The sequence below is a fragment of the Fundulus heteroclitus genome, chromosome 8 (genome assembly GCF_011125445.2).
Source record: "Fundulus heteroclitus isolate FHET01 chromosome 8, MU-UCD_Fhet_4.1, whole genome shotgun sequence".
Lineage (NCBI taxonomy): Eukaryota > Metazoa > Chordata > Actinopteri > Cyprinodontiformes > Fundulidae > Fundulus > Fundulus heteroclitus.
Window position 1 is genome coordinate 22,055,733 of NC_046368.1, and position 21,744 is coordinate 22,077,476.

Below are 21,744 nucleotides of genomic sequence, written 5' to 3' on the forward strand. Positions count from 1 at the left end.
AACAGCAGCGCACCAACAGCCGGTTGATCAAGTGTGAGCCACCAGAACTGACAAAGACTCCTGGATAGATGTCAACACATGTTCAGAAAGAACAGAGCGAAAGTCCGGTTGCCGCCGTTTAAGCTTGTTTGCTGTTGCGTTGACCCGAATAACAGAGTTTGCACAAGCAATTCACATGGCAATTACAAATATAAGAACATGTCTATAAGCGTCTGGTTTTAATGAAATTTAAAAGAAAATTTCTTCATCTTCTTCTGGAACATAGAAATAAATATTTTTTTGTAAGTCTAGTTTACCTAAAAAAGCCAATGTTTATTGAGATTACATGTCAGGCCAGGAAACCTAATAAGGTTTTGCCTTTTTTACTGTATCTGTAAATATCTGGTTTCCACTATAGCTGCAAAAATTATCCCCTCACAAGCTTGGCCTTCTGATTCTGATATGTGTTAACCCCACCCATCGCACAATATAGTGTTAGTAATTACAAAACCAAAGAAGAATATGTGTTTAGGAGAAAACACATGCAGTTAAGGTATTAAACCTCCATCGATTCTCCACCTCGACGGACAGTTTACTCTAAAGTCTGCATAGACGGTACAAATGTCTAGACTCGTCCCCAGCTTGTTTTATCACTAATTTCAGTTTAAATGGTTTTTATTCTTGATAATAAAAAGCCTTCTATATGCAATGTTCATGTGAACTGTAAAGGACATTTCTGTACTCACTCATTTTTAATCTATTTCATTTTTAATAGACCAACCTTCCTAAAAAGCGGTCAATGTTAGTACTCATTGGGTCATAACCAAGCATTCATGTGTGGTGAGGGGTGACAAAGGGGAGTGCTGGCTGTAGATCAGTATGGTTTGGAGGACATCCAACCAAGGATTATAAAGGAGAAAATGCTGTTATCTTAAGCCCTGGATGTTTTCTAACCTCACACTGTAATGAGCTGACCTTTTCTGATGTAAAAAGCCAGCAAGAAGACAACCCATTGTAACGTTTGCAGTTTTGTGACCAAGACTGAACCTCCGCAACCCAGGAAAAATAAATAAATAGATAAAACAGTTTAAGTGCTCTTGAGCAACCAAACTTTTAGTTAGAAAAAAAACACCTCATGATTTTAATCAGTGACTAGTCAATAATAGTGTGAAAAAGCCGGGCTTGCTTTTAATTTAGAGTTTGCTGTTGCTCATATAGACTCTGTTTTTGGTTTTATAATGGATGTAATCAAAGTACAAATTGCTCCTTTTTTGTCATTGTTTGGCATAATTCTGGACCTGTGTTTACAATCCCAGCCGATCTAGTAAGTGATTTGCAAAAATTGTCAAATTTGTAATATTATTTTCTGTGTCATTAATGCTAATTTATAATGGCAGAGACAGAACAATTTAATCATGGGCATTTACAACAAATTGATCCATTTCATTTCTAACACGAGCAATAATAGAAGAAGTCTATGCACTTAAACTACATCAAATTAGATGTAGATGCAAATAGTTCCCTGACAAATAGTAGAGATGACCTGTATGTCGCTTTTCTCTCTTGAACTAAAACAAAAGTATTTGCTCCTCTACGTAGTCCATGTGTTGTTGTTTTTTTTGCTACATTTATGTCTTTGTTCATCAAATAAGTGTAATTTCAAAGAAAGACCACCAGGTTGATTTTAAAAACAAAGTTTGAATGATGAAATTAATTAAAGGTAGGAAAGCAATCTAAACCTACAACTGAAGAAGTAACTCCCACTTTTACCAAATAACTGTGTAGGTGGTTAATCACAGTTAAGTCATGATTTAAGAAGGAGGGATAGTTATTTAATTTTATTCATTTATGCTTTTTCCTTAATAAAATAATTTGAAAACAGATTGTTTTGGGGGTTTGATATTAAAATCTGTTGGAAGAAACACAAGTGTGACAAAAAGGCAAAAACAGAAGAAATCTGTAAGGGAGGTATTTGTTCTTCCTCGATGCTGTAAAACCGGACGGCTTTGTCCAAGCACTACGAGCAACTCTTTACATGCAGATTGTTACCTGAGCATGAAACGTTTCCTGTCCCTCTGTCTGCCACACCTTCCTCTGCACATATAGCTCACACAGAGCCATACATATTTCATCAGGCTTAAAACAGAAATTGCATCCAGCCTGTTTTATTAGCATTTTAATCCCACTGCAGATTTGTCAGCGGCGCCACAGTTTGGAGAGTGCATATCCAATATAGTGACTTCACACACTTCATCTGCTGTTTTAAAAATCCTCCGCATTTCCATTTTGAGAGGTCAAACCAGAATAAATAATGATAAAAAAAAATATTAAGATGAGACGATGCCAAGAGAACGGTACATGCTGTCATTTTGGGATGCTTATAATCTAATGTGCCGGGTTTTATTGCCAAATTAGATTTCTCATTCGAAAGAAGCAACATTCACCTTGTAAAACGTCATCTAAATATGTCTTTCTTGTGAAGAAATGGCCCACTTCAAAGCGAGCTCTGTTGTCAAGTTTGTAAACGACATTTATTTTTTCAATAATCAGGAAAAAAGATGAAAGCTACTGCATGAATTCAAATTTAATTTGTTCAGTCATCCATTAAAACGGTTTGTCTCCTGCTCCTGCCACCACACAGTCCTCCTGCTCTCTCCCCACACCCTCCAACTCTCACTCCAGAAAACTGTATGGCAAAACTGAAGCTCCGGCTCTGAATGACAATGAGCCACTGAAAGAAAAAAAAAAAACATATTGAGGGCACAGTGAGCTTAAGCAATTAAATTAAAAAGTTATTAACTTTGGAATGAGGGACACTGCTCTCTTTCCTGTCACTGCCTGCAGACTTAGAAATGAGGGGAACAGGAAAAGTGGTGAAGGAAAGGAGAAAGACGTAGAAAGAGAAAGGAAAGAATTTGTAGGTGATGGCGAAGGTTATAAGCTCTGGGACATCCTCTGCAGTCGTGCAACTGCCAACTCTTTTACTCTGATCTATTCCAATGTACGCGAACCTGCTCACTTGACCATTTGGAAGTTATTGCCTTAAGCAAAGGACTGGCTTTTTGCCACTCTCCGTGCTTATTCCTATGTCAGCATCATCGCAGCATTGTGAACCCAAATTCCAAGGGACTACGAAATCAAAGTTAATTAAGCTTTTGCTGTAGTTTGCACTAATAATAAGTTATGAGCTGACTCCTAATTAACCCTAAGAAACTGCTTCCTTTTACTGGAGTAAGTGATATTTGGAATTATTACACAATTAGCACTGTTATACCAAGCATAAACCATTCCAGTAATGATCGTTCTGCACTTTATGATAAATGAAGCATTACATTTTCTTTAACTGTGTGTTAGCATTGGGAATATATTTAAAATGTTTCACTGTGATGGTGGAACAGGAGGTCTGAAATAAAGCGTTTTAAATACCAGGGTCCTGAATTGCCCCTCATTAGCAGAGTTATGAATCTGGTCTATAATATCACTTGTGGGCAATGGGTTTTGTGCTAATAATTCATTTAACATAATAGCAGGTCATGGCCATTTTTGCTTCCATTTAAAAGTAAAAGTTTATTTGTTTTCAGCTTTAATCAAAACAGAATGGAACACAAAGTGCAATCCCCAGTATTTATAACTTCTTTTTTTTTTGTTGCTTTACATGAATGAGACTATAATTTGAAGATGATGTCACAAAGTATTCACCCAATGTTTAAAGGAGGAAGACGTTGCTTTTTTACATTGTTTCTGCTTCTACTTTATTATAGGCCAGAAGATTATGGATGTATGTACTACTTTTAGACCGATTTTACAGTACAGCCAGAAGAAGAAACAGTATCTTCACAGTGACCACACATCAACTTCTTTCAGTTTTAGAAATCGTTAGTTATCTAAACAAGACATGAAGATGTGAAGACCGAGCAACTTTTCCAAATCTTTCCAAAATTAATTTTAACTCCTTTATTTCTGAGTGCTTGACTATTCCGCCACAATATGTTTCAGCATTTCTCAGCAAATGCAGTAAAAATTAACCATGCAAACAATCTTCACTTAACACTGTGAGCTGATCACACCACGGTAATTGTTTTTTTTTTTTTTTTTCCCAAGTCACATTCTGACCAAATATATGAGTTGCTGCTCAAGCCATTTTCTCCTCCTCGTCTTTGTCCACCTCCTCCCTCTCCTTTAGTAAAATGTAATGCCATGAATTATGTTTGCAAGCTAGTACATCTTAAATCTAAACCTTAAAAAGTCAAACTCTTTTTTTTAGTCACAACAACTGATATAGGTGCAATTCTGAGATGTGTGCGCCTGGCTACAACCGAAGGCTCTGTCACAGTGGGTACCTATATATCCATGACATGTATTAACCAAATCTCACCACAGAAATTAATTTTCTCAACACTATGCATCTGACCACAACAGTGCAGGCTTGTGAAGAGCACAAAGCAGGCTTGATACATCCATGAAAAATCTCTCCAGAGCATAATTCTAAGTATGCTTAACTTAGTTTAAGCAGTTTTAATGTAGGGCTGAAAGTCATATCTCTTTTGCTATTTAGCTATATGTTTTGTTATTTTCAAACAATGCTGGTGTTGTGTTGGCTTACTTGTTTTCCTAAGACATTACTTTCCTCACACTCTTTTCCTGCACATTAACCTGTAAACCTATAGACTTTCTCCTTATAGCAGAACGCAACTGAATGCATACTTTAAAGAGAGAAAACAATTTAGGATTACCTATAAACACTTTTCCTTTTCATTGAATTGCAAATAAAGAGTGATTAATATGGGAACTTTGTTTCTGTGATTTCTTGTATTTTCATTAGTTGTGTTTTTATCACTATGATCAGTGTTGTATAAAGTACTAAAATCTCGGAGTCAAGTAAAAGTATAGGTACCTCTCCAAAATATGACTTTGGTAAAAGTCCAAGTCACTGACTGAAATGTTACTTGAGTTAAAGTCTTAAAGTATCTGAAATGTCTTGTACTTAAGTATGAAAATTACTGTAAAAATAGATGTACTCAAGTAATGTAATAAAAAGTAAAAGTAAAAAGTAAAACAAAGCAAATGCAGTTTGAATGACATTTTTTAGATTGTGGTAAACTTTGAAAGTCAAATTCACTTGAAATAATATAAACAGCCAAGTGCAGGAGAAACTTAGACCAAGTTTAGACAGAAAATACAACCTTTTTGTATGCTTTCAGTTTTCCTTCTTCAGGTAAGGTCAGTGCTATACACTTTAAAATTGTACACAACCAAGTGCAGGCAAAATGTAGACCAGGAGGTGTATACTAAGAACATGGTTAAGTGATAAACCAGGTCTAGTTAACCTACAGGAAGTGGTAAACCTGCTAATAGATACACCTGCAGGTTATCATTTAGTTAAGAAAATTAGGACTCTTTGCTATTAGATGCTTTACCTATACCACAAGGTTAATTTAACCTGCTTTACCACTGATCCAGCTTCTTGTCCTGTTGGTGGTGATGAACAAGGCCAGGCAAGTCCCGACTTTGTCGCAGTCAATCAGTAGGTGGGGTCAAAACACTTGCATGCGTGAGTCTCTCTTTCTCTTTTTGTAAGGAGTAACTAAACCAAACACTGAAAATGTATTGGAGTAAAAGTATGCAATTAAGTTCAGAAATATAGTGAAGTAAAAGTAAAACTTATCAAAAAATGTTATACTCGAGAAAAGTATAAAGTACTCCAAAATATACTTAAGTACAGTAGTGAAGTATTTTTACTTCGTTACTATACAACACTGACTATGATGACATTATTGCTAGATGGTAGCGGAGATGTTTGCACGTTTTCCATTCAGCAGGAAGGATGTTGGTTGGAATCCAGGCAGGAAACTGCCTAAGTGGCGTTTGCTTGTTTTCCCTGTGAATTTGTGGGTTCACTGTGAGTAATCCAGCTTTCTTCCATTGTCAAAAAAACATCCATGTTAGGTTAATTAGCTGCTCTAAACTATCTTTAGGTGTGATTTTGTGAATAGTTGTCCATTGATGTTACCCTGTGGTTTACCTCAACTGTCGGCCACTGGCAACTGGAGACAGACACCAGCCCCACAAGGGAACTAGGGAAATGGATGAATGAAGACTGTTATTTCTGATTACGGCCAAGTAGATTGGTTTCATTTAGTACCTGACAAGTGCTTAAGCTTAACTTAACCATGAAAAAAATCATACTTGGGCTCACAGCCTGCTGTTGGAAGCCATGGATACAAATTTGTTGTCTGAAGGTGGTGAAACCCAAAAACAAAGACTGAGAATAGATCTGCTTTCCCGTTGCCCCAGGATTGTAGGTGGCATCCAAATCCTATTAGCCTGCAGAGCCACGTCTTCTAGGCGTAAAGTGCTGGAGTTAACGTTGGAACAACAGCATGCCAGGTGACCACACTCAATCCTCCAATTCTGTTGCTACATATGCAATCAACTAACCGCTTGACAGGCCTCGATTGGCTGCCAAAAGGGAGAACTGTCAGAGAAGTGGAGTGCACTCCAGCTGGAGTAAGAGAGCATTTGGTGGAAGAAAATTGGCTAGAAGTAAAAATGAAAATCGAATAATGCAGTTGTACACAAGCATTCTGGCTATTGTAAGTAAAATCTGAATGAGCACAGCTATAGCATTGTCCGAATGCAGCTGGAAGGAACAACTGTTTTTTTATCTTTCCACAAATACCTGTTAATAATGACCTCAATAGTCTTCCAAATAAAAATGTATCCACAAGCAGGATCAATACAGAGTTCCAGTATTTATCCCCACCTTATTAATGTAAAGCAAACAGGACATAATCAGCTTTAATGTATGTTACCGCACAACAGAACTTTGCTCCAGCTCCTGGTGTCTCACCTGTAAAACATACACACACATAGTTAACTGTTTTAATCAGTTACATATCATACAGATTCATGAGAAGGAATGCGCAACCTAAGTTTCAAAACAAGCTTATGGCCTCTCAATTCATGAATTTATGTCATATCATATGAGACGCTAATTCCAAATCCTGTGTGCTCTGCTTGGTCACGCTGACCAAGAAGAGCCTCCCAAGAAGCTATTTTCCTTCTGAAGGTTTTCTCTATGCTGTTCAGGCTATTTTAAGCTGAGAAAAATCCCATTGCATACCTATGAAGAAAGCCAAAAGTGTCATCTTTAGTGTCATCTAGCTTTCTACCAATTCTGTATTCACTTTGCTTGGTGAGCAAAAACTAATACTTCAGTTTGACAAGGAAGGTATTTGGAGGTTGGAAAGTGGAAATTTACTTAATGCTCATCTTATAAACTACTCGGTACCCTTCAACAAATAGCTGTTGGTTAGACTTAGACTATTTTGTCCAGATCCATCACTTAAAGTAACAATAGAGGTAAAAACCTAAGAGGGTTGAGTACTTTTGCAAAGAACTGTAGTACAACAGAAAAAAAAAATATTATGGTGATAACTATACATCCCCAGACATCTCCATCATGAACATGTTATTTTTTTTTAAATGGTTTAACTGCATAATGTTGCCATGAGGCTATGAATAAAAAAACTAGAATTTTAGTATAAAAGTGAAAATCAAAAAGTCTCTTCACTCAATTAAATATGCTTCTTCAAACATTTATGCACATCACTTCTGACGTGTTGAAAGTGAGATTTTTCTTACCTTCTCCTTGGAGTGTTTCCTAGCTTGGTGTGGTTAAAATAAATTAGAACACACGGATAAAAAAAAAAGTCAAACCCATTGCCACCTTAAATTTTATTAATCAAAGGCTAAAAGCAAGATTTCAATGTGATGTTTCTCTTGGAAAAAAAACAACAACAACAAAAAAAAAACAACAAAGGGCTGCATTGTGGGCCAGAATAGTGGTTTGATCACTAAGGGTAACACCATGCCTTGAGGGTTAATGTGCAGGAAAAATTAAGTGATTATCTTTCACCAAAACCAAGATGTTTTAATGCATAATCCTGTAGAAGGGACAAAACATCTATGAAGGAGGGTGTGGAAAGCAGGTTGCAAGGTGGAGCTTCCCTCATGGTAAATTACCAACATCCAATGAACTCCATCCAAGAACTTTATCAGTTAGGCCTATACCTGTTAATTTGCTTTTTAGCACAATTTGTGAATCTGCCAATCTTAGATGGCAGCTGTGTACTTTAGGCAAAGGCGACCAGCTGAAGTTCACCCTTCAGCAGCATGAAATGCAAATGCTCAGGATTATTGGAATGGGTAAAAAGCAGGTCTTTGTGACTTTAAACGTGGGATAGTTGACAGGGCTGTCTGAGTCCTTCAGAAGCTGATGATTTATTAGGACATCATGAGTTATATGTATATTACAATCATACCCCATGCTTACCGAGCATCTCCATCTCTCGTCAAAAGAAGTTAAATAGTTGTTTGGAAGACAATGACTTGCTGTTATCAGAGGTAAAAGGAGAATGGGCAGACTGGTTCAACATGGCGGAAAGGAAAAGAAACAACAGCTTAAATAACCATTCATTCCAACCAAGGTATGCACAATGCCATCTCTGAATGCATAACATGTCAAACCAAAATTAGGACATCGATTGGAAAACACACGGACTGATTCAACTAGTCTCGATGAAAGCAACAGTGTTCATATAGTAGGATCAAAAATTGGGAAAACTTTTTTTTATTATTGATAAATGGTAAAAAAAAAAATTTTTTACCATTTCTTCCAGTATGGTAAAAAAAAAACATGGCATACTTCAGAAAACAAAGCATGCAAAACATCATTTACAAAGCATGCTTGGTTTGTGCCTAGTATTCTAAAATAAGCAAAGCCCCATCTTATCAAAAAGGTGTTATTTGATGGGCTTCAGCACTACAAAGACATGCTGTGTTGTCTGAAAAAAAAAGAAGAAAAGACATGAATGAAGGAAATCATCAGACGATTGTAGTCTGAGGCCCTTTCTCTCCAATCTCCTTGTCTTCCACTGCCACACTTCAAAGACATCTCCGGGGAGTTGCTTCAAAACACACAGCTTTACAGGCTTTTTGAGGACCGCCACAGAGTCCCAAACCAACCAAGAAACAGAAAAAATCTCTTCAGCTATTTGTTTAAAAGTGGGTTCATGGTATTGGGTTATCTTTTTTTTTCTCCCCTCTTTTTCTTTTTCCTTGACGTCACTTTTATCTTCCACCCAAGTATTGTTTTTTTTTAATTCCTGTTTGCTTTCCCTCCGTTTGTATTATCCTTCTTCACTCTCTCCTGCTGTTGCTTCATCCTGTTTTTACCCTTGCAGTGGGCTCAGACATAGTAGTTTAAATCTTATCGGAGTGGAGGTTCTGCCAAGTGCAATCCATTAAAGGAGACCAGAGCGGCAATGTTGTGTTTTCTTTTTTCATATTTCAGCTTTTATCTCCATTAATCCCCGTCTTTCACCCCTCTCACTCTAACATCAGTTCAATTTTCTTTGCCATACTCATTATCTTCCCATTACATCTGCTCCCCCCTGTCGCTACACCATCACCCCTTTCTTTTGATTCACCAACTTTTCATTCCAGCTAATCTCTCTTTTCTGCCAACTTTACATATCTTTCTTTTCCCTTTCCTTACAGTAGAATCTACGCTGCTTTCAGGAATAATCATAGAAAAAAATGGAGAGAGAAAAAACATCCGACAACACACTGCTACTATTTTCTGTTCCATTCTTCTTGGTGACATCAGTTTTTTTTTCTTCCTCAGCTTGTCAGTTTTTATTTATTTATTTTCTCATGGCATGTTCTTCCTCTCTGCCTTTTTGTGTTTTCCAGGAATGGGTGACAGCCACTGACCTGCTCATCTCTTTGGACAGGCTGAACACCTTTGGGGACGAGTTTTTTAAGGATCCTAAAGTGCTGCGCTCGTATTTTTATGCCATCTCAGATTTTTCCGTGGGTGGGAGGTAAGAAAAACAAAAAAATTTTAGAAACTTCCTCCTAAATTGGTCTTAGTACCCCTATTAGATGTTCATCTGTCATCCAATCTGCATCTAAGCATTCCATGCAAAATTGCAGGCTGGTATTCTTGTTATTTAATTCAGAGAACTATGTATTTTAAAAAAGAACATGTTTTTGATATTTTTTTTTCATAAATGCAAAGTTATTTTTCACAGTCTGCCATGCTACTATTGCAACCTTGAATGAACAAGGCAAACATTTCCTTTACGGAGTATATTATGCCCTATTAGCTGTTTTTAGCAGCTTCCACAGTTGCTACCTCATCCTTATAGACGGAGGCTTAACACAGGGTGTTCAGAAGGTTTGAAGCTGACCCCAATGTCCCCCTGCAAGATAACCAAAATTTTTCCCAATACAACATCCAACAGCATTTGGAACACTAACCTTGCTACCTTCACTTTGGAAGTAACTTGCCGTAGAAATGAGTCATCAATTGGTTAAGTAAAAAACAGCCTCATATTTTGACACAAGACCAAAAGATTTATTCTACCATCAATGTTTTTGCTTTATTGTCACTGTTGAATATTTCAGATCAAACAAATTATATCAGATGATGATAATCTGAGCCAATATAAAATGCTAATTTCAAATGTTGAATTAGCTTATTAAGGGACAAAAGCTATTCAAAACAACAATGGCTCAGTGGAAAAATATAGTCGCCCCCCTTGTTAAATCATGAATTCAAGTAATCAACCGCATTATTTTGGTTCAATACCCACACTCAGGTTTGATGACTTAATCTAAAATGTTGATCCTACAATGAACCACAGTTATATTTTTGATCCACAAATGAAAGACACATGGACCAGTGTTGACCGTTCCTATGTCCATAAAAAATTATTATAAGAACATATCAACGACTCATCAAGGAGGTCAAAAGATCCAAAGATTCTTTATTGTCACCACGTGTTACCTGTTAAAACTTGATGGACAAACTCTCAGCAGGGGTCTGTCGTCCTCTGCTGAGAAACTGCGGCAATAACAGTGGACGATTTTGACATGTAAATGTAGGACCACTGTCTCCCATCAGGGTGTGATAGCCCTCATAGCTCTTGTAAGGAAACTGTTTCTAAGATTATTTGTTTTGAATTGAATGCTTCTGAAGTGTTTACCTGATGGGAGAGGGGCAAATAACGCGTTCCCTGGGTGGGTGGGATCAGCGTACATGCATCTGGTCCTTCTTTGGATTGAGTCCAAATCCTGGAGACGGCATCCCACAATTCCCTGCACTGTTCTCACCAGCTGTGCTAAATCCTTCCTCTCCTGGACTGTGCAGCTCACATACACTCTCTATGGTAGCTCTATAGATGTTCTTTAGCAGTTTAGTCCAGACCTTTTCAGTTTCCTGAGGAAGTCGTTGTTGGGCCTTCTTCACCACGTGGGAAGTGTTTGCAGTCCAAGAGAGGTCAGAGGCTATGTGAATGCCCAGGAAGCTAATGCTGTCTTCGTGCTCCACCCCCCACCCCCCAGTATGTAGAGAGGAGAGTATGCAGTCCGCCTGGACCTCCTGTAGGCTATTATTACCTCCTTGGTCTTACTGGTGTTCAGGATCAGGTTGTTCCTGGAGCGCCGCTGTGTGAGATTGCTGACCTCGTCCCTGTAGTGGGATTCATCATTGTTGGAGATGAGACCCGCTACAGTGGTGTCGTCCACAAACTACACCACTGTGTTTGTGGGGTGGACAGCAGAACAGTCCTGGGTGAAAAGGGTGAAGAGAGCTGGGCTGAGGACACAGCCCTGCGGCATTCCTGTGTTGAGGATCAGTGGAGCAGATGTGCGTTTCCCTATCCTCACCACCTGCGGCCTGTTGGTGAAGAAGACACTCATCCAGGAACAGAGAGGTGTGAGTAGTCCCATGTTGTGGAGCTTCAGAACCAGCATGTTTGGTAGCACGGTGTTGGATGCTGAGCTAAAGTCCATGAAGAGCATCTTTACAAAGGTGTTAAGCTGCTGCAGATGAGTCATAGCTGAGTGCAGTGCTACCGAGACAGCGTCCTATGTGGAGCGATTCTCCCTGTAGGCAAACTGCAGGCTCTCCAGGCCAGCATCCCTAATGTACTTTAGGAGGATCCCCTCAAAGCACTTTATGATGATGGGGTCAGAGCGATGGGACGATAATCACTGAGGCAGGTGATGGCTGTTTTTTTTTTTAGGGACAGGTACAATGGTAGATGATTTAAGACAAGCGGGAACCATGGAGAGCTGCAGGGAAAGGCTGAAGATGTCCAGAAAGACTCCAGCAAGCTGGCCATCGCGTGATTTAAGCATCCGACCCAACAACATGTCTGGACATGCACTCTTGTTGATGTTGACCTTCTTTAGGGAGGAGGTCACTGGAGCAGCTGCAGGACGAGATGCTGATGGTGTTCCTCTTCAGGCTCCCTGCTGCTTGGGGAATTGAAGTGTCCAAAGAAGCTGTTTAAGGTGTCAGGGAGAGATGGGTCTTGGCTGGGCTGTTGATCGCTGCACTTGCAGTCCGTGATTTTTCTGATTGTTCCAGGATAACATCTAAAGCAGGGGTCTTCAACTCTGTCCCTCTGGACCCACTGTCCTGCAAGTTTTAGGTGTGCCCCTGCCTCCACACACCTGATTTAAATAAATGGGGGATTAACAGCTGTGATAGACTGCCGACCTGTCCAGGGTGTACCCCACCTCCTGCCCATTGACAGCTGGAGATAGACACCAGCACCCCCCCCCCCCCCACTCCCACAAATGATAGACGTGTTAGAAGATGGATGGGGAAATAACAGGCCTCTGCAGCCCTTGATGGGTACTGAACAGGTCACGCAATCATTTGATGTGCGTGTGGTGGAGCAGACACATCTAAAACACACTGGACAGTGGGTCCTGAGGACCAGGGTTGAAGACCCCCGATCTAAATTTGCATTAGAAATCTTTACGTTGTATTTGTTGTCTAGAAATTGTTGTAGGTGCCAGTGATTTAGTTTAAAACTATATTTTATGAACATTGCTTCCCTCTAATTGCCTGTTGTTCTTAACTCAATAAAAGTTCATCTTATCTCTTTCCGGCAGTCAAATTTCCACTTGATGGATCCAAACCACTGTGATACTCCACACTTCTTCCACTTCGGGTTTGTTACTCACATTAATGAGAACAGACGTGTCACCATGAACCACACTTCACCTTGGTGCTGCATTAAAAAGAAGTGGACGATCAAGTAGTTGAGAGGGAGTCTTCGGAGAGAATGTAAACTTGATGTGACACCTGTCATAAACGCTTAGGATCACGGCGGTGGCGTGACAAATTACCCAGCAATGTCGCACCACCTGAGGGACAGACCCACGGAGCAACATGTTAGTCTCATATCCGGACAGTGTGTTAAAGAACATATGCCTTTACACCACACTGCCTCGTGTCAGGTCTGGGAGTTAGATGCTGTGAAGGATTTGTTGTGATTTTTGAGACGGGCATCGATGCAACCCCGGCTGAAAGTGGAGGGGTGTGAGGGCCTTTGTGGATGTGGTGGCCTCTGGGTTGGAGAAAATAGTTTCTGACTGAAAGCTTGGCTGCACAACAGCACTTTTAGGACCCTCGTGTTGGCAGGGTCCGTAACCTCCGCTGGTTTCTGTGTCAGAAGATCAAGTTCAGAGTATAATCCATGATCAGAGGTTAATTCAGTCTGACTGCCTTTACTAAATAAATGTATAAATAAGCAGAAATTGTGGGAAACAACCACACACCTCTGTTCTGGTATGTTTCATGATAAATGCATGGATAGAGTAGCACTACACCCAAAGTCACCTCACCTGTACTGTTAAAATGATGTAATCATTATCAACATTTTTAACCTTTCTGTGAGGTGGCCGTCAGACGTTGACTGTGTCCTGCCTTGTGTTCTGTGTTCTTGTTTTTTTGTTTGAGTCATCTTTTAGTTTTTGCTAAATTTCTCTGTTTATTGTTTTTTTTTTTATATTTGTGTTTTAGTTGAGTTCTGATCACTGTTTATTGATAATCCCTAAAGGGCACGCTCAGTGACATCGGACAGAAAATAACTAAATAACAAAATGTCTTCTGCGCACCTGAATCTTTATTTACTTTCCCTTTCATTTATGGGCTCCGTAGATCCCCTTATTATTTCCTATTTCATTACTTTTAGTTCTCTGTGTTGTTTATGAAGTTCACTTCAGTCCCTTAGCCCTGCTACTCCCTTAGGTGCCTTTCATCCAATTCATTAGAATCATCTGGTTCTGGTTCATGCTAGTCAACCAACATCCACTCAAAGCCAACCCCCAATGCATTTTTACCCTTCATTTCTTTTATTTCTCCCTGAACCCTCTTCTGGGCCTTCGTGAATCCTGCTCCTCTTAGTTTTTTTTTCTCCATGTTTGCAGTTGTCTGTCAGTTCTTGACGTTTTAGTTCCTTCAAACTTGGCAACGTTTAGCTTTAAATTGCCTTACTGTTACCTGCATTTGGATCCACTAAAACCCTAAAACGTGACAGTCCAAACTTCAGTGAATTTTCCTGTCATTTCGTGTGACAGAGCAACACGACGTGTCTGGTAATTGGGAACTGTAGAGGAGCTTCAGGGATCCACTGCTTAGGAGGGGAACAAAAGCTGAAAAGGTTTAAGCAATTAATCATGCAGTTCACACATATAATCTTAATAGAAAAGTGAAAAGATTCTCCCTGTTGGAAATAGTGAGAAGAAGTCCCAGTTGCAGTTTACAGTTGCAGCTTACCACATGTATGGGACAGAGCTGACATGGGGAAGGTGTTCTGGTCATTGGAATTCAAATTCAACTCAAATATACTTTATTTATCCCAAAGGGAAATTAAATAAAACCAACATTTCTATTTTTGGATTACCTGCTAAACACTGTGTGGCAGAAAAATTAACCCTGCACATCAGACTGAACACGCATGCCCACTGCGAAACATGGTGGTTGTATTAAGCATATTAATTTGTTAGAATATTCAAGTGAATGTCCAGACATAAATTTAATTGGAAATTTGGCTGGACTAGAAATTTCCTGTTTAAAATGGAAAAACAACAACTCTCCATCAGTGCTAATTATGTATAAGGTATTTTTCAAAGACAAATGGGCAAACCTTTCACTCGCTAGATGGGCAAAACTGGTGGAGGACGGAATAAAAATGCACACCACACTTCTCATATTTTAATTCGCAAAGAACTTTGAAACACTCTCTGTCACTTTCTTTCCTCTTCACAGTCATGTGCTACTTTGTGTTGTGTCTATTACATAAAATCCAAATAAAAGCCATTCAAGTTTGTGGTTGTAGCATGACGAAATGTGGACAAGTTTAATGGTTTTGAACACTTTTCTAAGGCATGGCCTGAGGCTCGGCCATGGATCCGATACAGTTTATAGTCACTGGGTTGTTGCCTTCTCAGTGATGGTAGAACAACTGGGTTTGAGCCTCAGGCGAGCAGACGTGAGATTGCAAGACAGCTGACTAAATTTGACAGTGGTTGCCACTCAGCAACAACTGTCGGACCCTTTCTTTAGCCAAACTGGCAACACTGCCAGAAAACAATATATCCAGAGTAAGTTGAAGTTGGGAAAATGTTTTGAGAAAAATAAGCCTATCTTTTTTGTAAAAGGAGAGAAAACTATTAGAAAATTGCTATCTTTAAGTAGTTAAAATAAAACCTATGAAATAGATTTCATAGGTATTATATATATATATATATATACATACATATATACACACATATACATATATATATATATATATATATATATATATATATATACATATATATATATTATATATATATATATATATATATATATATATATACACTTTAAGGAAGCAAAGGTTTTGTGGCTCCAACTGATGGTAAAAACTTCCACAACATTCTTTGTTCAGGAGAGCAGTTGGACTCCCAGCAGGATAAACCATCAGCATCACTTTGTGCAACACCTGTAGATTGCTATCTAGAGTTGTAAAAATGTGCAGCAATCATACCTACAGTTGTCGTAACTTCAGTAGACCTTTCACCAAAAAAAAAAAGAAGAGATAAAGCTTTCCGAATTCTCATCTGAAAACTCGACATCATAGGTTTACTGCCTCGACAACTTTGAAGCATGTTGGAGACAGGTCCTGTGGGTCGATGAGTCAAAGCACCGATTTTTGCTCCAATTAGCAAAGCTGCGTTTTGTTGGAAAGAAGGTGAGAAATGTTACTCAAGAAACACATCTAAACTGCTGGCAGGGGTTGCATTTTGATTTCTCTTTGGGCGTTTGTTACCTCCTGTGAAAAGGGGAACATTTCGCTGCGTGAGTGAGAAATGGAACAAAGAACCTGTGTGTTTGGGAAAACAGCTTACATGTTCAGCAAACAAGCTGGTAAAGGGGAAAAGACAATGCCTTCCACAACTGCATAACGATCCTAAACGTCTTTTTCAAATGCATTTTGTACCTCAATAGTTGAACGCTGGATGTTTTGCCGCGGCCATGTGACTGACAGTTCCTTAAACTTTCATGATTAGGAATGTGTTCAAAGTTGTTCTGGTTTTGGTGCCCAAACAAAAGTCACAAAGTAAGTGATCTTAGTATAAGGAGCTGAACCAATGAAATAACAAAAACTGGGATTTTTTTTAATTTAATCTTATTTTTTCCAAACTGATAAGCTTGGCATAAATATTAATTTACTTCTCTTTACATATTAAAGGAGCACGTCAGTTTGAGGTTGTATGATGGTGAGGAGTAAAAGTCACACGAGTGCACTGCAAACAATGTGTATTCATGCTCAAATGTTACTTGTTGAATTTTCACACAAGTACAAGTTATGTAGTATATTTATATATGCCACATGTAATAATATATATTCTCTTAATCATTGCTTTGTATCTTTGAGTCAGTTAAAAATTGTGTTTGGTTTGGTCCAGGAGGATCTGCCATGTCTTATGGCTGTGTTTCAATCCTGCATGTAAGGCAATCTGCTTCATGAACCCATTGGACAAAAAAAAAAAAAATCAAGGGAATAAAACACTTGTGTTTATGTTGATACTGCTATTCAAACGTAAAACTATTCTCATTCTGAAAAAAAAAACAAATAAATACATTTTAGATCTATGGTCCATGTTAATATTAAAGCCATTTTTGGAAGGTCTCTGATTGTTGGAGGACCCTAACCAAAGGCACAGTTTGCTTGTGCCAAACACACACAATATACAGACATTCTGCAAAACAGGGGCACAGTGTGAGTGATATTAAGTCACAAGACTGTTTCACAAAAGAGCTTGTCTTCATGTCTAGATCGACATATAGTATTTTTAGATGCAAACCTACATGATTTCTCTCCTCAGCTGTTTGAGCATTCACCCCATGCCCCAAAGCTGAGATTAGGCCACAACACTGTCATTATGATATAAGAGCCAAAAATAAACTCCATCACAATTGTTGTTGTCAGAGTTGACCAGACCTTGATTTTTTTTAATAAAAAGATTTCACGCTTGAAGCGCTTTCAGGTACATTTTCCTTTAAGCCGTGGCTGTTGAAGCTCCTAGGGGGAGGTGGCTAAATGTTTGCGTTGCACTTTAAAGTAAATAGCGAGCAAACAGTGACAGTTGCATCCACTGCACTCCTGTTGCTTTTTCTGTGTTCCTTCAATAGAATGAGTATATTAGCAGTGGCACATTAACACAGCTGAAAAGTGCAGTAGCTAAGGGGGAACCAAACCCCACCTCATTTCAGTCCGCGTTTATGTCTGTGAGAGATAACAGGAAGTGACAACTCCTTATGGTGGAAAATACCCTCTCACTTTTCTTCCGCCTTTGGCTCCATCCGCCGCGCGCACATTCGTTTACAGTGTGCGAGGAGAAAAGTATGGAGAGAGCAAAAACACAAGGAAGACGACTTGCAGACCTAAACATGTTTGTACATTTCCCTTCAGATGCAAATGCAACGGCCATGCCAGTGAGTGCGTGGAGGGGGATCAGGGTGGCCTGGTGTGTGCCTGCCAACATCACACAGTGGGAGCCGACTGCCAGCGATGTCACCCCTTTTACCAGGACAGACCTTGGGCCAGGGCCACTGGGGATTCCGCCAACGAGTGTTTGAGTGAGTAGCCTGATTCTGGGGGTGTTGTCATGAACCCGCTGGGTGCAGCCATCTGGAAAATCCACAGGGCAGTGTTAAATTCTAGTGACAAGCTCAGGCTGTCAGGGGTTGTGTAAAATCTATCAGTGTGCTTTGCCCTTCATCGCAGAAAGGGAGGAAAAAGATATTACAATTTCATGATCAGTGCAGGCCTCGAGTCCCAACAGAAATTGAACATTACAGAATGTTCTCATGTTATAAACTATAGATTGGACTATATACAATGCAAATTTAGACATTGTGAGTGAATTTGCTCTTTATTAGCCAACAACAAGCACTATTAACACCTGTTTATTGGCTATTGTTAAAGCCTTTTAATATGATCAGTGCTTTCCAAAGGTTTTCTTTCTATACAACGTTTCGGGACATGACTATCCCACCTAAATTGGTTGCCTGGGCAGGAAAAGCATCATTAATCAGAGAAGAGGCACACTGACCGTGAAACACGGTGGTGGCTGCACAGACCCGGCTGCAGAAACAAATTACAGGGGGGGCATTCCATTTTTTTAGGGGGGCACACTTTAAAAAGAAAAAAAAAATATATATATATATATATATATATATATATATATATATATATATATATATATATATATATATATATATATTCTTCAGGCTGAACAGTGGCTCTGTGACTACTATAACGAACAAACAAATAGTAATAGTGTAGTCAGTGTTGCCAAATTAGGCATCAACCGATTAGGCTTTTGAACACATTGAGCTGGAAAAAAAATAGCTTATGGGCAGATAAAAAATTTCGGAAGCTTTTCATAACATTTGTTGGGCTTTTAGAAAGAATTACTAACAAAATATATCAAAATAGTCATTATCTATTTTTTAAATAAGTTGAATTTGTCGATCTGACATAATCAATGAATAATAGTTATAATGAATAATATTGTTATAATAAAACAAGAAAAGAATAATGGTTAATCAAGTGTTTCGTCAGTGTAAACGCCCAAGAGGGGTTTAGTTCTACTTATCAACTTAAAAATATTTCATGACTGCGTGTAAGAGAAATGTTTAATTGAGCTATACTGAGAGAAATTACGTTTATATTAAGGTAGATTTACAGCTCATGTTGGGAAGCTATTTCTAACTTATTTTTTTCCGGTTGATATATCCTGATTGTTAAAGAGATCTTGTGTGTTATTTGGTTGTCTGATTGTACATTTTGTTTGGAGCCCATATGCGCAGTTTTTTTCTTTGCTTCGGCGCAGTTGTGTGCTAATGGCATGTTATGTGTTTAATAGTTCTGTGCTTTTAACATGAGAGAGTTTGAGATTTGGGCTTGTTTTTTATTTTAAGTTGCGCAGGTTTTATGCTGGTTTGGGTTACTGGAAACTAACAGTGACAGGGTAACCTGTAGCGCTGTGTCTTAACTTAAAAGTCCAGCATAAGCTACACGCTAATAAACATGAGCGCTGGTGTCAGGCTGAACACTGACTGAAGGAACAATTCTGACTAGAACAGGTTCTGTAATTACAGCAGCTATGAAAACAAGGAGCAGAACAGCTTGTGCTCGTAGCTGTCCTAGCTAACCCTGCTAGCTGTCTAGCTAACCCTCCTAGCGTTAATGTTTACTCCAGTTTAGACTTCAGTGCTGGCATTTCAAACAGAAATTAATAACGCTCCTTCCAGCTCGCTCTCTGTTTCGTTGTCACTTCTTGTAATTGTTTGGTAATCAGACCAAATTTTCATCCCGCTCTACCGACACCAACGGTGACCACAAGCTAGAGGTGGGCGGATCGATCCTAGGATCGATACTATCGATACCAACGCGGGTATTGATATTGAACAATATTCTTTTAACAGGATCGATCCTTTTTATTCTCTCCCGCGCGCACTGACTGCAGCAGATTCACTAGACCAGTCTCCCCTTCTGTGCCAACACCGGCACTCTGCTGGCTGCTGGCCTGCTCCCCCTCCCTGTAATGTATTGGTGTGCCTCTAGGGGCGCTGCATGTTCTATGTACCTGTTGGTTAGCAGCTGTCACCAACAAAGAAGTTCATGTCCGGTGTTTGGCAGTAAAGGAGTTACCGAGCAGCCACCGTTGCTGTCTTTATTATTGTCTCCAATATCTTACATGGTGTCAGAAGTGTAGCATGGCTACCCCGCAGTTTGAGCACCCAACAATTGACTGGGAAGCTGCTGATCTATATCAGGAATTTGACCGCTTTCGGAGCCACGTTAATTTCGTTTTTGATGGACCTTTATCCGACCTGACAGCGAAGCAGCAAGCCGGCTGGCTGGGTACGTGGATAGGCGGACAAGGCAGAGAAATTTACAAAACGCTCTCCTGGACTGACGGAGAGAAAGAGGATCCAGGAAAAGTACTGGAAAAGTTTGAGAAGTATATCAGGCCGAGGAAGAACAAGAGGATAGCTCGCCATCGCTTCAAGCAAAGGAAACAAGGCGTAAGTGAAAGCTTTGACCATTTCGTTAAAGATTTGCGGCTACTGTTAATGGATTGTGCCTATGCCGATCCTGACGACATGCTGATTGATGCAATTATCGCGGGAGTGTGTGAAAAACGAGTGCAAGAAAGACTACTGGACAAAGGAGAGGAATTAACGCTAGCCAAGGCCATTGAGATTCCACAACAATATGAGATGTCTCAGAAACAGCTGAAAATAGTTCGAGATGATGTTACATGTTCTCAAGTGTCCACTGTAGCACAAAGTGTTCAGCCTAAGCATTCTGGCCAAAGTAGGAAAACCCGTTACCCAGATCGCAAGTTCACTCAGTCCAAGCCCCCAGCTTTCTGTAGTAGCTGCGGCAAGCATCCTGATCACAAATGGAACGAGGGCAAGTGCCCAGCCAAGGGCTCTACATGCTCTTACTGCCACAGACCCAACCACTGGATGGCAGTGTGCCGTAAACGTGCTGCTCACACACTAAATGTGGAGGCACTGGAGGAGACTGATGATGAAATACTGAACATTAGCCTAACAGATGTTGTGCTTCCGACAGCTGCATTAACTGTGGATAAATGGTCGGTGCATTTGATGATTCTTTCACAAAGAGTCCAGTTCAAAATAGATACAGGTGCCAGGTGCAACACATTGACTCTTGACAGTTACCAAAAGCTCGTGCACACTGGTGAATTGAAGCGTTCTAACAAGCTGTTGCGCTCCTACTCTAATCATAAGCTCAAGCCAGTAGCTGCTGTAGATTTATCAGTGCAGTACAAACAGCGTGCCACGGAGGCTGAGTTTGAGATTGTGGATATTGCACAGGAAAGCGTGCTCAGCGGAGCCACGGCTGAAGCTTTAGGTTTGATAGCAAGGCTGAACTCCTTACAAAATATGGCGGAAGCTGAAGCGAACACGACTGTGGAGGGCGTTAGCCGACAAGACATTGTTCCTGCAGGCCTACGTGACTTTCCTGAGCTTGTACGCACCACAGGGACTCTACCAGGGAAGTACACAATCAAAATAGAGCCCAATGCTAAAGGTGTTGTCCACCCCGTGCGCAGACAGCCCGCTGCACTCAAGGGACAGATTATCCAGAAATTGCATGAAATGGAAGAAAATGGCTATATCAAAAAGGTCAAGCAGCCCACTGAGTGGGTCAGTTCAATGGTGGCGGTCTCTCGGGGTGAAAAGTTAAGAATTTGCATAGACCCCAGTGATCTAAATAAAGTAATCAAAAGAGAACATTACCCCATGCGCACCATTGAAGAAGTCGTGTCATCTGTGCCTGGAGCACAAATATTCTCAGTCCTCGATGC

General features: G+C 39.7%; 1 protein-coding gene across 1 annotated transcript in view; it reads left to right on the forward strand.

Annotated features, from left to right (window-relative positions):
• The window catches only part of lamc3 (laminin, gamma 3), a 218,938-nt gene that overhangs the window by 49,859 nt on the left and 147,335 nt on the right, over positions 1 to 21,744 (forward strand). The window contains exons 3-4 of the mRNA XM_036140365.1: positions 9,736 to 9,866; positions 17,805 to 17,971. Coding sequence (XP_035996258.1) covers positions 9,736 to 9,866; positions 17,805 to 17,971 — 298 coding nt within the window. The remainder of the gene's footprint in view (positions 1 to 9,735; positions 9,867 to 17,804; positions 17,972 to 21,744) is intronic.